The following is a 19,824-nucleotide window of genomic DNA, read 5'->3' on the forward strand; positions in this document are numbered from 1 at the left end:
TCTCTCAGCCCTGGTTTCCAGGCTCCACAGGACTGAACTCTCCGGACCCACCTGCACTCGAAGCAAGCCATCCCTCCCCACTTAGCCACACAGAGGGGACCCCAGGCACCCCTCTGCTCCCACTGGGGACCTGCACGTCACTGGAGGAGGACAGGGTGACTCTGGGGCGCCGGGGCAGAGGTGTGAGCCGACTCACCTGGTTGTACAGGGCGCAGATGTGCAGTGCGGTGTTTCCCGAGGCGTTCTGCGCACACATATCGGCGCCGTAGAAGAGGAGGTGCTCTAGATGTTGGACATGTCCGTATCGGCAAGCCTGTAAAGAGATGCATACGTATTTCGGTTATTATACAATCTAGGCAAGCGTTCCAGGTAAACAGTTTTAGCAGAGAAGATGCTATTTAACTTAGGGTCTAACTTTTAGAACCATGCCTGGACTGAACATCCAGATGCACATCCCTGCCTGTAAATACCAGTGTGTGCACTTCAGGTACAGCAAGTCTGTGCATAAGCTTAAGCATCTGCTTATTTGAGGAATGGCAATTTAAGGTATCACGAAAATACAAAGTTTGACCATTTTTACCTACATAACATAAATGTGTCAAGCAGACTAACAGAAAATAGATTTTTTTTTTTGTCCTGCCGATCTTCGGGAAGTTGCCCACTAGATGGCACTGAAGATGATCAGATTTCTAAAGCTTGCTTTCAAGCTGTGTAAACAGTTCAGGGACATCTGGCCAAAATTCAAGTAATAACCTTGATTCTGTGATGCCAGGTAGGTGCAAAGTATACACAGGGCACTGACCCAAAGGAGGGAAAATCTTCAGGAGTTACTTTAGCAGTCACACAAAGAAAATGTTAGACCCTGAATACTTGTAAATAAACGTCTATGAACAAAACCCCACTGAGATTAGAAACTTTCCTGATTAGCAAGTAAATTTGAGAAAAATTACAGTATTTCCATTCACCAGTCTCATTTGAGACCACTGACTACCTTCTTCCCTATAGCACACCTCTGAGCACCTCCCAATTTGTAATGTTTTCAACTTCACATAATCTCAGATCAGTATCATTCCTATATAATACAGAATTTAAGATGAGAGATACAGGTATACAAAGCCATTCAGTCTGTCTTAGGTACCTAATTACTACTCACTTCAGTGGGAGTTTCAAACTAATGCATCTTGCAATCTGGATGAGAAAAATTGTGTACTGCCCAATGCACAAATTAAGCCTGTGACACATCCCAAATCCCAGTCTAGTATCCTAACCACTACACCTTTTCTTCCTCTACTTTCAATTCTTAACATACAGAAAAGGAAAAAAAAACCAATGTTTATGAAATAGTTTATTGATTTACAAATTATCTGCCAAAATAATGGAGACATTATGGCAGCTGTTATTAGAACAGGAATGTTTTAAGGCTAGGCAAGAGAAAGCAAGCATTCAGCAACGAGCAAAGGGAGAAACAGCACTATACTGTAACCGTGTTTCTGATTGCGCAGGAGATTAGAGGAAATGCACAATTAGCCATAAATGATCAGTGGTGTCTAGTCTCTGAAAGTCACTCAATGTCTAAGTATGAATGTGCAGATGTAATTATTAAAATTACTCCTAAATACAGGAATAATTCCAACTTTTTATTCTCACTACAATAAACTGGACTAAAAACAGGCCCTTTCTCCACTTTGCTTTGTTTGCTAGGGTGGGATTTGCCTCCTCTTTGCCAGTCTGACAATAACACTTCCTCAGGTTACAGGGAGGTGCTAGAAGACGACTAGCGCAAGGGAGACTCCCCTTGCTACCAGGGTGTGTGTGGTCGGCGAGCTGTCCAAACCATTCATCAGGGCTCCCCAGTACAGTCAGCAGAGACAGATCGGTATCTCCAGAGGATATCCTTTTTATTACTATCCTAGCACAGCACTGCCTCTTCCCATGGTACCCATGTACCAACATCAAAAGAAAAATCATTAGAATCTCAGTTTCCACACACGTAGGGAATGAAAACAGACTCAAAGTGTGAGTCTGTAAGAGTTTAACATTCTTCAGTGCAACATATCGAGGATCCTAGCAGCAGGATGCTGAATGCAAATCTTCCTGTAAAGTTCACCAGAGAGAAAGGAGAAAGTACCCCTGACAAACATGCAAGAAGCATTACCAAGGATACTAAAATTGGCAGCTAACAAAAAGATCAACTTACAATTTTTTACCAACTGCCGCTATTAGGATGCTAAACTTCTAAGAGTCCATTACATAAATACAACTAGTGCAATTTCTGCAGCAAAATCCATAGTAATCATCAGATTTCAAAGTTGCAGAACTCCACTGGCAAGGATGCAAAGTAATAAGCAAATAGAAAAAGGAAAAAATTCCATACTTGTACGTGCATGGACTAAACATACCCAAACGGCCTCCAAAATAGTGTTTAACCATTAAACATATACGGCACATTTCCTCATGCAACTTTAACTTCAAACAAGAAGTAAACTGTCCTACCTGATGAATTTCTTGCCATCCGTTTTCATCTTTGCAACTGACTGTAGCGTGTTCATGAAGTAGCAGCTCACAGCAGTAGGGATCCCCTCCCACAACAGCAGTGTGGTACAGTGGTGTCAGGCCACAGCTGTCTTTGTAGTTAGGAGATGCTCCAAGCTCTAAAAGGGTCTGAAAGGAACCACAAACTGAAAAATGTATTTTGGAAGAACTTCTTACTCTAAAGAGACATTACCTGATCAAGTATTTATAAGGTTGATACTTGCCATAATGCGTATTTTTTTCTCACTTATTTATAAGCTGATAGAATGGGCCACGGCACAGACTAAGTTAAGCAAGAAATTACCTCAGAAGAATTAGGATCTAAAGGAATCTACGGGGATAGCAAAGAAAGGATGAGTGGCAATGTCCAATTTCCATCCTCTCATTAAGTTCAGAAATCTCAGTTCTGAAAATGCCGCATCGCCTTTGCAACACATTCACCTCTTCAGTTACAAGATGCTTTATCAAAAGTGTCATGCAATTTGAATATCTGTCAAAAGGAAATAAGCAAAAGCCATAAACATAAGACTTAATCTAGACTATCAAGGTGATTTAAGAATACCTGTTAGAATACAAAAGAAAACAGAAGAGACTCTGTAGGATATAATGTGTAATCCATGCCACTGGCACTTGCTTTCAAAGAGATAAGCAACAATAACACTATTCCTGTTTTCTCAGATCTTTCCCAATGTATCAATGAATAAGGTTAAATTTCACGACTTTTTCTTCCTACCAAAAAAAAAAAATCAGAAATCCAAAGGCTCTTCATTGAAAGCAAATCCTACGATTTGAAATGTACAGGAAAGCACTATAACAAGCACATATTAAAAGTTCCATTGAGGACAATACAGTAATTAGCTGAAAACACTCTCCTTTATATATTTTTTTCTATGATATAGTGTATAATTTGCTACTGAAAGCATTTACCTTGAGGGTTACTTGGTTCTTGGCTCTGGCTGCTTTGTGCAGAGCTGTCATTCCATCTTTGGCTCTGAAGTCTAAATGTGCTCCTCCATTTTTCAGAGCTTTTATCACTTCTACTGTATTGTCAAGCTGAACTGCCAAAGTTAGGGGCGTTTCTAAAGAAGAGAATAGCATATATTTTAAAAAAAGATAAGCATATTTATAGAATAAAGATTATTTGCTTTTAAACTGTTAAGTTAAAAATGTGGTTCAAAGAAAATTATAAATTATCAGTTTTCTCCTTTTGACAGCAAAACTATTCATATTCCATTAGCCTAGAGTTTTGAAGGCAACAGAAAGAATGAGATTCAGCTTGTTAATCAGCTTAGGTTGAAGCAACCCAAGGTACTACTTTATGCTGCTAGTTTTATTGTTCTGACCTCCACTTTCTAGGTCATGATAATTTGGGTCCAGTCCTCGGTCCAACATCTTTGTGATTTTTTCCACTGAGAGATGGTGGACATGATCCATAAATTTTCTCAAATTAGCCTGAAATAAAGAGTGACAAATGAATCATCCATTAATTTCAAAAAGAAAATTTTGACTAAAAGTGAAATATTCTGTCAATTGATATCAATACCTACTGACATCATTGAACAGTAGCTAATTCACATTCCTGGAGAATCTGACTTTATACTGAGAACACAAACCCCCCGGTTTATAATGTTCAAAAGAAACACAGTAAGAAGATCCTGGAGTTTATACTTTTAAGGAAAAAATGAGGGAAAGATTTATTCAGTAAGAAATGAGGATGAAGTACAGTGATCATTATTATTATCCTGACCTGTAAATGAGTTTAAAGACATAGATTGGCAGTTATGCAGCATGCTGAAAGCACACTGTATTTATGAAGGTTCATTTAAAATTACTAGTATACATATGGAAGAGTCAAACATGGGAATTTTTCTGAGAGAAATTCCCAGATCACACTTCACACATCCCTGTTGGTGCTGGCAGCACATACTGCTTGTTGTTCAGCAACTGGCCCAGGTGGTAATAAACTCCTACTTATTTCCAGTTTCTCAGACACATTACTTTGGTAAGCAGGCGACTGCTAACTTCTCCAGTAAATTGGGCATACCTTTGTATGAAGCTTGGCCAGCTGTTTTTCATCAAGATTGAACTGTTTGTACACTCTTTTCTTGTACCGAAACTGAGGGAGGAAAAAAGAATATATTTTAAATGTCCTATTTTGCTTAAAAATTTGTAATAAAAAAGGCTTAATATTTCATTTTGAATATTCAGCAATAATCAGCACTTGCTTAGCATAGTGGCATCACAGTTTTACAGTTCACATAAGCAAAATTCCTATATTGTATAAATATACTGAAATCAGTAGAGGTGTGTGGGAAATGAGACTGGCCTCTAGAATCTACATAAATAAGTAAGAATTACAGTGGAAAGAACTTTTACCGAAGGGTATCTGTGCCCTTTCATTTAGAGTCTAGGCAGAAAGAACTGGGAAGGCATGCTAAATAAAAAAACACATACTTCAATATACCAGTTTAGCATTTGTGAAACTTTTCTTAAAAAAAGGATTCCTGAAAAATCCTTTAATCAACATAGGCAGAACTTAAACATAGGAATAGTTCTCCTGATGCTTAAAAGGAAAAGGACTGGTCCTGTGAATGAGGTTCAGAGGATTCCCTCTTTTTTTTGGCTGAAACTCACATTTTATCCTGAACATTATGCTACCCTACGGCCAAAGTAGCAAGATCTATGGCAAAAAATCATAGGATTTACATAGTTACAATTTACTATTAGCTAATCATTACTATGCAGAATTCAAAGTGCAGCACATCTGTTAGACAACGAGACTGTATTGAATGAGGCTTTAACACCAGCTTTTCACAAGACCACTTTTAACCCCTGAATTGCAAACAGCAAACACTCACAAAACAGAACAGGTCAGGAAGTGGTTATTTAATCTGTTTATTGCTATAAAATGAACATCAGTGATTGAATCCCTGAAATAAACTGCTAGAAAAGCTAGGAGTTGAAACCTTCTCTAGACCCTGGTTCTTTTTTCTTGGATTTGTGTTATAATGGAGTAAGGCTATTAACTTCAGATTATTAGTGGTTGATGTACCACCACACAAGCAATACCAAAAGTAATTAAATACTAGTTTCATGCCCCAGTTTCCTGCTATACTGTGTTTCAGTGTTATCTGGCTCTGCTCCATGTTCTCCCAGTACCATAATAGTTCTGCCCAGTTTATCCCGCAGCTGCACACCCTCTGCAGAAGCAACAGAGGCGGGGGAAATTCCGGTGTCTGTGTGACTGCTTCACACATACACACCCCCTCTTCACTTACTGCTTTTCCAGGAGACAGCCAGAGGAAATCTGTGCACTCTGAAGGAGGGCACAGAGGGAACTAGGTGGAGGGGTGGTGGTGGTGGAAGGCTTTACTTCACTGAGAAAGAAGGACCCTCTCTTTAGGAGAAAGCAAGGGCTGGTTATCCAGCAACTGCTACCCTACTACTGCAAACCTAGTAAGAGACCCAGAAGCTTAATCTAAAACCTTACATTTCTTTATCAAATCACTAAGGTACATCTCCCAGGTCCTCAGCAGAGGAAAACTCCAAAATCTAATTTCCCAGAGGGACTGACTCTGCAACCTTTTAGGGATAACACAGGGAAGAGCTCCACTGAGCAAGTGAATGCCAGCACTTCTGTGAGCAAGGATTCAAGCTCAGATCTGCTCATCACTATTTCCCAAATGACTTTCAGCTGCATGTAGAAATCTCAAATACAGCTTCCCATATAATTTGTATCAGAATACAAATGTTTCAGATATTAGATCTAACAATACCTCTAGTGAAGGAACTCCTTTATTCACTGGCTGTGGGTATTCCCTAAGAAGTCGTTCCTCATCCAAAAACTTCCCATCTCTACCATTGCTTGCAGGCTGGAACAGCCCATAATTCAGGACATCTTTCAAACTCTGATTCAAAGTGCACAAAATTCGTTGCTTTGCAACCCACACTGAAGCTTCTGGGTTAAACCTAATGCATTTCTGCAAAGAGACATTATTGAAAAAATCTAATTAATGAAAAAACATTTAAACAGTATCTTACACTCTAAAAATGTCATATATATACACAATGGACCTACAAATTTCATGACAAAACATACATCAGCAGAATATTTCAGACACACATTCCTCTACAACAACTAATGCACAATTACTGTGAAAACACAGGACGTTTCTAGTCCTCCCACAAACATCAGAGACCATATCCTTCTTCAGAGAAAGAACACCCTCATGGCAAACCTGTTTGAAAAGCCAAGTGAAAGGGATATTATATGGTTTAAACATCCACTTGATTCTAGGCTGTTCTGACAATCAGTCTGATCCAGAAGAATTTCATAAAAAAACCCACCAGTATTCAAGTAATAATTCTAACACGTTTTAAACTGCATTATCTTTGGATAAGTTTATTGGAGGAACTAAATGACATAAAGCAGCAGAGGACTTGAGAACCTTGAAAATCCTTTCCAGTTCTCTGTTTCTTACCAAGTTGGAATTTAGGAAGTTAAAAAATTTAGGAATTTTACAATTGTAGCTTACACTGCAATCATTGGCTCCGAGCTACCAGCATATGGCAACACCAAGAAACCAATTTATTGCCTCTGATGTGCGTTATGAACATACGGTGCTGCCGACTCACCCCATCCTGAGCCATGAGAAGGGCTCGTACCAAGCTGCCATGGCAGAGCTACAGCCCAGGAGTCCCTGCCTTGCCCACTCAGAGGACAGCCCTGTCCCCTCACGATCCAACACAGGATGCAGGGCTTGCACGTGGGCCAAAGAAAAACGTTACTGGATTTATCTTTTTTATCAGTACATGTCCGTGAATGTAGCTGTAACTCTGGCTGCCGTAATACTGTCAGTAACCGCTCTTCAGGCCTTTTCTGAAGACCTCTGATACTCTTCATATTATAATCATATGTAAAGAGAACAGAACAAGTAAATGTAAGACTGATGTTTTATGAAGAGCGTGAACTCTTTAACTTTACCCACAGCTGTGGTCACTTCTGCAGTATCTGTAGGCATCTTTTTAAAGTCCCAAGGCCATCCATAAAAAAACGGTTAGAGTTTGTCTTTTAGAGCTAAACATTTATCCTGGCAAGCTCTGCATACATCTGGGTAATCTCTGATCCCATATAAGCAAATCCAATAACAAATTCATTTCAATACTTCAATTTTGAATTTTGAAGAGCAAATTCAACAGCAGAAGTCACAATATTCTGTACGTTCACAGTGTCTTTTTTTCTTGACTGTTTAAAGTGGCAAATATTTTCAACAGTGAAAAGTACAACCAGGATGTGAAGGACTTTCAATTTACAACTGTATTTAACCGAGCAAACACTACCAATCCTCAGCATATATTCACTTTATCAGAGCAGGGGTAACTAGCAGGTTTTGAATATGACGACATACTGAAGTTGAGGAGTTTGGCTTGGTTTCTGTGAATTAATCCCCGGATACGAGGCCTATTGATAGACACTGATACTGAGATGTTCTTCACTCATTGCTGCTGCCTAGCCAAGCCACTGAAGCTGCTGTGATACAATCTCACCGGGGGTTGCCCAAGGTAGAAAGGCAGGCTCATGAACATTGGGCTCTGGCTAGCTTGGCTGTGCCTGGGCATGAATTATTAAAAATTACCACTTGATTTGTCTTTCATGATTCCTTCACAAACTGCACTTTTTCAGATATGGCTCACATCACCTGTGATATCACCTGTGGTTTTGATATTAAAGTTCATGATCATGAGAGACATGGTCAATTATAATCTTGCATTCCTGCACACTGGTGAGGGTAAGCCACTAAGTGCAACACAAGGACTGGAAGCAAGGGAAAAATAAGCTCAACCTGCTCCAGCTAAAAGGAACATATTAACTCAATGGGAATAACGTTCATGATACAGAATCTCTGAGGAATAACATTTATCCATTCCAAATCTATCAGCCAACACATCTTTTTCATCGAACTGACGAAGATGTCAATCACACAGAACTGCACTACAACAGAGGAACCGTGACAGTTTGTACAGCCACCTCCAAAACGTATTTTGATATTCTGACAATCACAAGTTATTCCCTTCAATAGAAGACATTGATATTAACAATGTGACAACCCAGAATTGGATAACACAAATGAGAGTCGGGTATCGCGAAAAAAATGGAGCAAGTTGCTCGTTTTGATTTGTGCTCAGTGTTCAACTTAATCCTTGGAGGCACTGCTTTCCTTCATCAAAAAGCATTCTGAAACAGAGAATTCATGTGATGAAAGGTGAAAAAACCAGTCTGGCCACACTGACATCAGCTGGCAAGTCAGATCACCTGTCCAGCTCAAGGGCATAACAACAGATGTCTGCATCCGCACAATGCTTCCATTGTCAAACTGAAGATGAAAAGAAGAGAGATCAGCTATAAACACAAAGCAGCAACGAACAGTCACAAAACAAGATATAGAAGAATAGTTGTGAAAAGTTGCAAAGTAAAACCAGGAATAGATCTGAGGCAGCAGACAGCAGTACAGACTGAAACAAGAGAAAATGGGGGCATCTTAAGCAAAAATATGACTCAAGCTGCAGTTGTGACAACTGGGTTCCTACCTTTCTAAGATAAAAATTGCACAAACTAAACAAGTGTTTTATCTGAGAAAGAAAAGCACTAAAGGTAACAATTCTTAATCCTAAAGGCCAATGAATACTGGAAAAAGTAAAGAAAGGATACATAAGTATAAAAAGCAATGCAGAAGCAGAAAACCAGAAAGTAGCTACAACTTAAACTTGTTTTACCAAACTGCCACTTACCAAACATTTTGCATGGAAAGTCCAATTTAAAAAAAAAAAAAAAAAAAGGGTAGAGGGAGTATACTCATTACTGAAGTGGAGAAGCAAAACAGATGGGCAGAAAGCATTTCAAAGAAGTCTTCAGCAGACCCAATCCCATCTCAGCATCAGAATTTCATAAAACATATGAATCTGAGCATTTTGATTTTAAACATAACCCAGAAGGAGCATGTAAAAGCGGAACATGTGTCGATAATAAAATGATGAAAATATTCCTTAAAACAATTGGCTAACAGATCTGCTCTTGAAGTCTGGGAAAAAGAGCAATTCTAAGCACAAACCATTGGACATCACTGACAGAATATTACACAGAGATTTTCTTGACAACAGGTACTGGAGAAGATCCAGACTCCTTCCAGTTACAGGCAGAATCACTTGCGATATGTCCCTACGCGGGCTGAAAAAGGAAACGGATATATGAAGACTTACCCTGGATTCAGACCAAGAAAGGTCCAGGGGGAGGTCAGCTATGCCAGGCATCACCAAGGAAATGGCAGACACATTAGTTCACCCAGTTCTCCATATCCAAAAGACACTCCACGCCATGCACAGACACGGTTGCCTTTAGGCACAAGGTAGGCAGTCGCTTTGGGCAGCAAACTGCTGGGGGCTGTTGCCTGCTAACTTTGCTTACCAAGGAGGAAAGATGCAGATCTGTCACCAAGCAGTGCCACTGACAGAGTGACACTGAACTTCACTGCCCTGGGGATGAAGCATCCTCACGTTAAGGGCAAACACAAATGAATACTGGCAAAGCTGCCAAGAAACCCTCCACCACTATTGCAAAGGGAGGAGGAGGAACTGGGCAGTTACTGTCATGTCCATCTCAACAGCAAGGAGTAGGGGTGATGGTCAAGCCAGGGCCCTCTGGTCAAAAGAGACTACACCTGTGTCCTGTCTCCATGAAGGATCTATTAAAGCTGAGCCTGCTGGCTTATTAAATCAGGAAATTAAATGCCAGATAATACAGCTTTTTTGCCCACTCTCCTATGCACACATGTTTAGAGGGCTTTCTATGCTCTCCATTCCTTCAGTAGTTTACTGAGCTCAGGAACTCTTACAGTCATTTAAATATTCTTCACCCTCCTGTGCTAAGGACAACACTTCCTTGAATACAGATGATGCAGAAAAGCAGTAAGAAATTACTCTTTCTACAAAGTATTATTTCAATACACTGGATTATCATCCAAACTGAAAAGGAGACAAAAAAAGAACTGATACAAGAACTGAAAAGTAAGTCTTCATAAGAGCTTCAAATGAACTTGTGAAGGTTTACATTATCTTCAAAGTTTCAAATGAGAATAGAGGGGCAACAAGACAGATTTCCGACAATGGGCGACAATTAATGAAGTTTTCTATAGCAGTACATGCAACCTATGATGCTTGGTGCTTATCTCATACGTGCAATGGAATAAAGGTGATTTACACCACAGTCACTGCAGATGAGCAAACATTCCTAGTGAGTTTAGCTAGGGGATTAAAGCTTCCCAGTGCATTGACTTTTATCTAAAACCCTAAACTCACCTTCTTTTAATTCTTGATCCTACTTTCTAAAAAACAATAAACACATAAAACTAAACTACGTCATTTCATGCTCCTTTGCTTAAACAAACTAATTTTAAACACCTCTTACGTTAAATTAATTATAATTATACAGCAAGTGGGGTGTACGTTGGATTTAGCTTGTAGCTGTAACACAGCTCGTGAACTACGATCTTGTCCAAACTTTGCTACCAGTCTTCCTGTCTGCAAACCTGAATCCAGATTTCACTCTCCTGTACAAGAGCTTGTGGGCCAATAAATTAAACGAGAAATAGGTCATCTTCTAGAGAACTGTTTAAAGCAATTGAGTTACTTTTCATTACGATTTTATTAAAAAATAAAAAAAAAATACTAGAAGTAAAGCAATAAAAACAAACAAATGAAACACAAAGCCAAAAATACTTTTTGGTTTATTTCATTTCCTGCACAAAATTAATTTTAAAAAGAAATTGTTTCAATAGTGTCAACAAGTAACTTCCTGTTGGTCTAAAAACTAGAGTAATGAAATAAGAGGGCTTCAGGAGGCCAGCCATCTCTCTGTTTTTAACAGCAGATTAAACGTAGGAAGTAAAGCTAATCTTTCCATTTTACTTATTCATTGAGCACTGAACCCAGTCAAAGTTACTGCAAGCTGGTAGCATCATTGATAAAATCCTAACCATGTCCAGTCAGTTTGTCTTGACAGAGGACTACACTACAGTCAAAACCTTTTTAAATTTAAGATACACACTCGTGGATTTCATTATTTCAAACAATACTGAAATGAAACACCCAAGGTAATGACTGCTTCAGCTAAGATGTAATAAAAATCCCATGTGTGGCTCACTGCAGCCTCTGTCCTGCTCAGGTCCCCCACCACTGCCTCGTCACAGAGGTTCATCTCACACCAGACGAAGGAGTGGTGCTGTAATTTCAGCAGAAATCCTCACCTAAAACATTTATTTTAATACAAGAATTTAAGAGATAATGCTCCTAACTCGAACACTAATTTCTCTGAGTTTCTGCAGCACTGTGTAGATTGGGCTTTATAAAAAGAGCTCTACAACTACACCTGAGGCCCAACTGTCAGAACAGTTCTTCCCTGTCAGCCTGTAGACAGGCCATCTCTACCATGCTAAAAATGAACTTAATTAAAAAGAAAGGAGTAATTTCATCTGAGATAGATCTTCAATGGCAGCACAGTATGATGTAGATCTTAAATGTCAGAACAGAGTGATGTATGTAGCACACAACCAGAAAAAGAATGTGTTTTTATAATCATCTTTGAAATGAAAAAAATTCTGATGCCTACCATCAATTGAAAATCCAGACAACAGCATTCAAGGAGGCCCAGGGTAATTTAGATAATTAATCACAAACTTGGACAAGTTGTGGTTCTAGATAGAATCAGTAACTCCCAAGACCTTCTCCGGAATGAGATCGGTATTCTTATCATAGAACTTGTGGAGGACAATGATTTGTTTATTTACAAAATTAAAACAGCAAACTTTTCCAACTTTTACACATTCAACCATAAAACAAACACAGCTGAATAGTTTCTTGTGAGAAAGAGTTGAGGAAATATGTAAGGAATGTCCAAGATTTTCTTTAAATTGAAAAATAACTTTTATTCTCATTCACTCCAAATTTTTTTAACAAGTGAAAAGTCTGTTCAATTCTTTCTGTAAAATGAGAGGGATTAAATCTATTGTTGAAAAGACCCTATTTTTCATCCAATAAAATTAGGGCTGTGGGATTTAGCCATGGAACCACAAGTCAGCTTGCAAATGACTCCTCTAGGAAAATTAGAAAAGGTTCATTTATCCCATCTGATACCTTTCCAGTGTAAGTGGTGAGGAGGTGGGAAAGAATAAAATAGCAATTTCATGTCATTGTAAAAACTCTGATCAGTTTGATGCCATGTTTTAGTCCTCCTCTGAAGTGAGTGTTCTGAGTTGTCTGGGTGGAAGTTTGAGAAACACAAGGTAGTAAAGACAGAGCAGCAAAGGAGGAAGGAAAGATTTGTGCTTTTCTTTCCTCATCTTTATGATCAGAAAGCCACCAGCTATCTAACAAGGTTATCTTTTTGTGGGAGGATGACAGAGAAAGGCAACAAATATGATAAAGAGAAAGAGAATTTGATGACCTTGTGCTGGACCCCAGTCTAGTGTCAATCACAAACTATATAATGAAAAACTAGAGAAGAGAGTGGAGCTATATATGTATGAGGCTTTCATAGAGATAAGAGGTGATTTGGGGGTTCAGCCTTCATCGTCTGACGAGATTTTAGATTCATAATTCTCCTTCTTTCTATACAAATGCCTCTGAATGCAGATCAGACAGCTATTCTGCTTTATGATCATAATTCTCATCAAGTTAGCATACTAAATACACTCTCTTGGATGGGATGGTGCCTTTAGTTTAGGCAATCAATCAGATATACCACTGGGGTACAAAATGTAGACATTAAAAGAAAACACAGATAAATTTTGCCTGTAATATGTCAAAAAAATGTAAGAAAGGGTCTACCGCAGATTGAAGACAGCAAATATAATAATTTAATTTTACTTTTTTTTTTTTTTAATTGTAATGCAATATGCCTTACCGTTTGCTGCAGATCAGGTATTATAATTCGAATCACTAATGTGTTGCTCTGACTGTCTTCCATTCTGCTGCTTGGCTTTTCTGCAGTTGCTCTAATTGTGTCATAAATAGTTTCTTCTTTGGAACTGTCTGATTCAGATTCAACAGAGTAGTCGGAAAAGCTTTGTGCCATTTCATCTTCACTTGATGTTGGGCTACGAGGCATGTTCAAGTTTTTTATCCTGCCAATACAAAGGAGAAAAAGATAAGTTGTAGTGTTAAAATCTTAAAAACGCCACACATTTTGCTTTCTTGGAAGTAACATGCATTTAACAATGAAGGTTTGTGCTCTATCCTCCTTTTATTTCCTCCTATAATTTATGTGTGTAGGCAGAGTGTAATGGAAGACAATCTGGCTACCAATTTACTACAGATGAGGAAGAACAACAGGAGAAGGAAAAGAAGAGGAATAAGACAGTAGATGACCCTTCTTCCCAGGCACACCCAACCTCCCAAAGGATCCCAAAAAACCCAGCATAATTACCAGGTTTTCTGCTAAATAGCACTGCTGTAAACTGTACTTAGAACTAGATCTGGCTCTGAAACCTACTTCTCCCAGACATTTTGGGAAATTAATACAGGTGCTAAACTAACATCATCCTGTATGTTGAGGAAATGTACAGATAATAATAAAACCCGATATTTTCAAATAGCAGAATCAACCAAAAAATTAAATACTACAGGGCGCCTGTCAGATGCAGATGCTGCTTTGTGGTTTGTAGCTCATACAACACCCTTCAATAGCAACACTACCAACATCTTTCTATTGTAAATCCTCAAATACAGATTTTAAAAACATTTTTAATCTGTGGTATAGATTAGGCTAAAAATAATGTTTTTTCCAAAGTAAGGACATCTGCATTCAGAAGTCTCAGAATAAGAACAACAGAACGTTTTCCTTCTGGGTTTTTCCAACTACAGCAGCAAAACACTTTTTTGTCCCACCAACTAAAAGCTTCTCCAAAAAAAAGAAAATTATTATTCTATGGAAAAATTAGGAAAAAAATTTATAATGGAAAAAACTAAAAATATCACCATAAACTTTGCAGTGCTTTGTAACCATATACTTTTTCAGTCTGCAAAGGCCAGGAAAAACACAAACATTATTTTTCACATTTTTCATGAGAAACCTCCCAAGACAACAACTCTAAAAAATCATCAGTTAGGTGAAAAAAAGCCCCAAAAACAACACAAACCAACCAATTCCACTTTCAGCCTACATTTTAAAAAAAGACACTAAAGCAGAAGTAAAGCACAGAAGGGTGAAGTGACTTTACCAAGGTCATTCATATACCAGGTGAGTGATATCCAAATACATGTTTTCTATAATGGTCTCACAGACAGATCCCACAAATTAAATACAGACAAACAACAGCAAGGACTAAGAGAACATTTTTTACCACTGTGTTTCACGATTTAGTTTGAGCCAACTAAATATCACAACCAGATTATTCATTCCTCTTCATTGTCCAGTCATTTACACCACGATGATTACAAAACAGGCATAAAAGGCTGCCGCTCTAATTTAGCATTTTAAGGTGACCATATGTTGGAGCCAGCGTTTACACCAGAGGACAGGCAGCAGCAAAGCAAGCCTAAAGCATGAGGTCAAGGCCAAGCATTTCCAAAGCACATCACATACCCACATCATCAAGTCTTATTGTTATTTCTGATGAAGGACAATTCCAGTGTTATTACCCTCAGCTATAATTACTAATGAAGACAAAACCAGTGCATTCAAAAATCTGAAAACATGCCAGATCCCAGCAGCTTAATGCAAGGCCCTATTTACAAAAGAAAACTCTTGAGGGAGTATTTCATTTTCTTACTGCTTCACTGAACTGTAGATTAATGCTGCTCTCCAAAGTACCTTAAGTCAATAAAAAGCATAAACATTTCAATGGCTTCTTTATTTATCTACCAATGCTAAATCACATGAAGCCCAAATACAGTAGGTCGATACAGAGTATTTAAGAGCATAAGAGGTATAGGCTAGCGAGTGCAAGGAAGCAGGCATTGATATCATCACGTGGTTTATCTCTCCCTAAAGCCATCTGAGAGCGCAATATATTCCAGAGCAATGGACTTGACAGAGTAGTATACTGCAATTATACAGCATACAAATAGAGAGCTGAATTAGGAAAAACACTTCCCAAGGTTTTGGCAAGTGGACTTTCATGCAAAACCTACTGAGAAATCTCTCATTATGGGATAACAAAGAGAAATCACTAGCTGAAGAACCAACTCACAGGTATCAAGCACTTAAGTTTAATGAATAATGGGACAAAGAACTCCTTGAAGATGCATCAACAAGACACAAGTCATCTAATTTTCTGGAATACAGATTTAAGAAAAAACAAACACAATAACTATGGAAAGGATAATGAAATACTGTCCCTATAGTGGCAAAAGGAACAGAACGTATTACCCACCAGTGCTATGGAGAAGCAGATCATTTAAATGCCTTTTTTTACACAAGAAAATCTAAACGCTAGAGAAACTAAATCAGTACAGGTCCCAGTGTAGGGCAGGTCCTGCTAGGGAGCAGAGGTCAAGCACGTCTCCCTAAATCTACAGACTCCTTGGGGCAATTTCATTGTTTGGCTCTTAAGTTGCATGGAAATGGAAGATACCACAATTCTTTAACTGGAGATACCCGCTATCACAGCTCCCATGGGGAAGTTGTTACCTTTTGGGAACTGTTTCAGTTTTATCCTAGCGATATTCCAAAGACTTTTCCACAACCAAAACTACCACCTCAGGAAAAGTAAGGCAGGTTGCCTGGCTTAACTAGGCTTGTACAGCAGTAGAAAATATAGCATCCCAGGTCCATAATTCCCAGCTGGCAATTCACTGGTTCAAAAGGATGTTATACAGCTAAAATATAGATTAGGTTTTGCTGACATGATTGTCTAGGATGCCTTCTTTCATTTTCTTAAAAAGACAACAGACAGTACACTTCCTATAGTTAAGCTGATTGTATTTTATAGCAACGTGATGCATCAGTGGCCGCTTTTGGTACAGAGAAGTGCTGAGTGAAGAAAAAATTATCTGTAAACAAATGAAAACAGATTTCCAAAGATCTTGGAAGTAAACTCACAATAGAAACTACCATCACAACAGTCTTTGCTCCACCTCACATCCTCTGTCTGCATTTTTGACTCCTATACCTTGAGCTCCCTGCGTGTTCCAGCTGTGGGCGCTCTCCTGCCCTGGCCCCTGCAACATCCCCTAACTGCCAGCTAAACAAAGAAAGCACAAGCTCTGGCTGGTCAAACACCACTTCTGACACAGGAAGGCCATAAACAGCTGGAAGAATAAAAGGACGGCTATATGCTTAGCCTTATTATTGCACTTTTCCCTTAGCACCTTGCCCTTTAGCTCTGCGGGAGCGCTGGGACATTTGCTCTGCCTCTATGGCTATCGCTGGGTTATCTTTGTCAGGCCAACAGGCCAGATGAAAAAAGTAGAGCTCAGATTGCTGCCTTCCCCTCACAGATGCTACTTTCTGATATTTTTTTCTCTATCCAGTCAGCAACTTGCACAAAATCTGCAGGAATTTCTTATTCTGCTATTTGTTGCCATCCCTCCATTAAGGAGAGTTCGAACCAGCATATGAATAAATTAAAAATACCCAAACATGGGCAAGTAGCATGACCATCTAACTGCCTTTTTTCTTAAAAAAAAAAAAAAAAGGAAAAAGACTAAGAGCACATTATAAAAGACAGGAATTAAAACAGCGCATAAGTTATCAGAAGGCAAGAAATTCGGCTCCCAGAGCTCACTCGCTCTCTATCTGAATGGTGTGCTCCAGTGAATGCAAACTGACATGGCAGGGAAAAAAGCAGAAGCAGTGACAGCCTGATCTATTTTTTGGAGACTTACGGTTGTTAAACATCATAAGAAAAGAATTTATTAAATATGTATGTTTAAATTTATTTTTAACTATCTTAAATATTTACAAACTCCTTATTAACTAAAGGGTTTAAAATGTAATTCATACGGACAGATATTCGACAGGGTATCTTCATTAAACATAGAGGTATTATAAGATACACAACTCACCCGATACAAAAATCATGTTTTAAAATCTTCAACTTAATTATGGCTCTGTGCATTTTTGTTGATCCTGCAAAGCGATAAACCCTCCTATCTAGTTTCATATCGGTAAATATGGAACATAATGATACATACACACACAAAAACCTATTTTAAAAGATCTGTCCCATATAAAGTCCCCTCCCTATCATATCCTACACCAGTAAATACAGCGAGTACAGGGGGGTGTGTGTCTTCAGTTTGCCTGGAGCAAACCCAGCAGTCACTATATACCTGACAACCACCAAAAGGGCACAGCTACGTGCACAGAGAAGCCGCTCCTCTGCGGGGCTTCTCCAGCTACCATCACTGCAAGAGTTTCTCTGGCGGGAGACAGACGCTGCTGCAGCTGTGGCGAAGGCTCCCCCCGGGCTTCTGTGGTAGGCAAGACTAACATATGGCGAGACAGAAGGAAATGCATCCCTAACACCACGGCTAACTTCTGGTAGGAAAATCACAATAAAGGACATTAAAGGATGCAATCCTTCCTTCCCTGACTGTGAGACTTTGGTTTTGTTACCATGTGAACATAGGCTAGGGGTCTCACACTGTTGAGAAATTCTTTCACTAAACAAAATACTTTGAATTTAACAAGGCCTGAGTGATTAAAATGTACAGAGAACATATTCTAAGCTTGAGGATAGATAAAACCTGGCAGAATTGCTCAAAGAAGGCAAATAAGAAAGAACAGTTTGGCCGAACAACAGATTTGGGAAACATCCAAAGAGAAAAAATTGTCCTCAAAAGACTATGACCATAAAAGGGAAAAAGGAATAGGGGGCCAACTCCCCAAACAACCACCAACAACCACCCAAGACCCCCGCGTATACAGAGTGTAGTTTTGCAACGCCAGCATTATGTAAATGTAATAAATAGGTGGAAAGGCAGAGACTTCTTGCAAAATGTATCAACATTCATGTCTTTAAGGTATACAAAGAACAAACTTTTGTTTTAATGTGTGCGTGTTAGGAGGAATGATTCCCCCATGCACCCGGCACCGAATAAAGAAATGCCTGCTTCTTAATGCTACACTGGTGTGAAGAGGTTTATTCCTGATTTCGGTGACAACACGAGTGGCTGCTTCGGTTTAACCACAATAGTTATTAGTTCTCCTCTCTCCAAAATACAGCTGAGGCACACACACCAAACATCTCATCCAAGGCCAACAAGGCTACATCTCAGAGCAAGGTTTCAAACTCAAGGGTCACTTGCTCCTAGTCATGATAAGAACAATCTATTTTTATATAAACATTCATCTGCACAATAACATTCCTGTTGCCTGCGGGGAGAAGTTCTCTAGACTGCTATTGTCAAATGAGTTAAAAATGTACCTGTGGGAATATCTCAGATACAGAGCTGGCATTGTTACTGGTTGAGTAATGCCATTAACCAGACTGTGAGAAAAGTTTGCTGCTAGAAAAACAGCACCTGCTAGAAAGAGGTATTTAATAATTAACTCCGAAATAAAACTATTCGGGAAAGGGATTTCCGTCAGTGTGAAACCTGCCAGAGCTCCTAACACTTGGATTCTGCAGCTTTATTCAGGATTATATATATCAGCTCAAGAACCAGCTCGCCAAGTTACTAAATTAAAATTCTGGAGAAGATCAAGCATTGCCTTTTCTAATTATATTAATATTAAAACAAAAATGCCTTTCAGACAGAACTGAAGATGGGGGGTGCAATCCCATACATTTCACACCTCTCCACAGTTCTGCAGAGAAGGTCGCGTAGAAGAAAATCTGAACTGAAGACCGAATCCGATGGCCAATTTGCAATTTGATGGGTTCAATCTCCACTTTGCACTCTTAAAACTGGCAATATCTGGCACTACCTCCTGAAGAAGCAATCCACCCTCCCTCGCTTGAAGGAGAACAAAGCATCGATCCAGGTTAAACAGCAATTTTTTTGGTTTTGGGAGGTTAGTTTTAGCATCCATCACGTCTCTGAACTATGCAAATGTTTGCATAAGCAGCAGGAGGAAGATGGCAGAGGGCCAGAAGCAAACAGCCAGGGCAAGAAAAGGGCAGAACCACTTTTTCCAAAGGCAGTATTAATGCTTGCCAGCATAAAATGAATCCGAGGTATCACTGCCTAAGTGACAGAAAGAAAGAAATCTACATAAATACAGTCAGCTGATTAACTCTGGTGAAAATCTGTTGATTATTAGTACCAAAATATCGTTAACTCCAAACAGGACAG

At 39.0% G+C, this 19,824-nt stretch overlaps 1 protein-coding gene across 4 annotated transcripts in view; it reads right to left on the minus strand.

The window, feature by feature from the left end:
• The window catches only part of SHANK2 (SH3 and multiple ankyrin repeat domains 2), a 362,639-nt gene that overhangs the window by 304,447 nt on the left and 38,368 nt on the right, over nt 1–19,824 (minus strand). For all 4 annotated transcript variants that reach the window (XM_074918532.1, XM_074918533.1, XM_074918531.1 and 1 more), the window contains exons 4-10: nt 13,487–13,706; nt 6,309–6,512; nt 4,577–4,648; nt 3,876–3,984; nt 3,460–3,611; nt 2,494–2,661; nt 197–313 (exon numbers count right to left, since the gene is read on the minus strand). In XM_074918532.1, coding sequence (XP_074774633.1) covers nt 197–313; nt 2,494–2,661; nt 3,460–3,611; nt 3,876–3,984; nt 4,577–4,648; nt 6,309–6,512; nt 13,487–13,690 — 1,026 coding nt within the window. In that variant the 5' untranslated portion in view covers nt 13,691–13,706. The remainder of the gene's footprint in view (nt 1–196; nt 314–2,493; nt 2,662–3,459; nt 3,612–3,875; nt 3,985–4,576; nt 4,649–6,308; nt 6,513–13,486; nt 13,707–19,824) is intronic.

This window comes from Athene noctua, chromosome 14 (genome assembly GCF_965140245.1).
Source record: "Athene noctua chromosome 14, bAthNoc1.hap1.1, whole genome shotgun sequence".
NCBI classification, from domain to species: domain Eukaryota; kingdom Metazoa; phylum Chordata; class Aves; order Strigiformes; family Strigidae; genus Athene; species Athene noctua.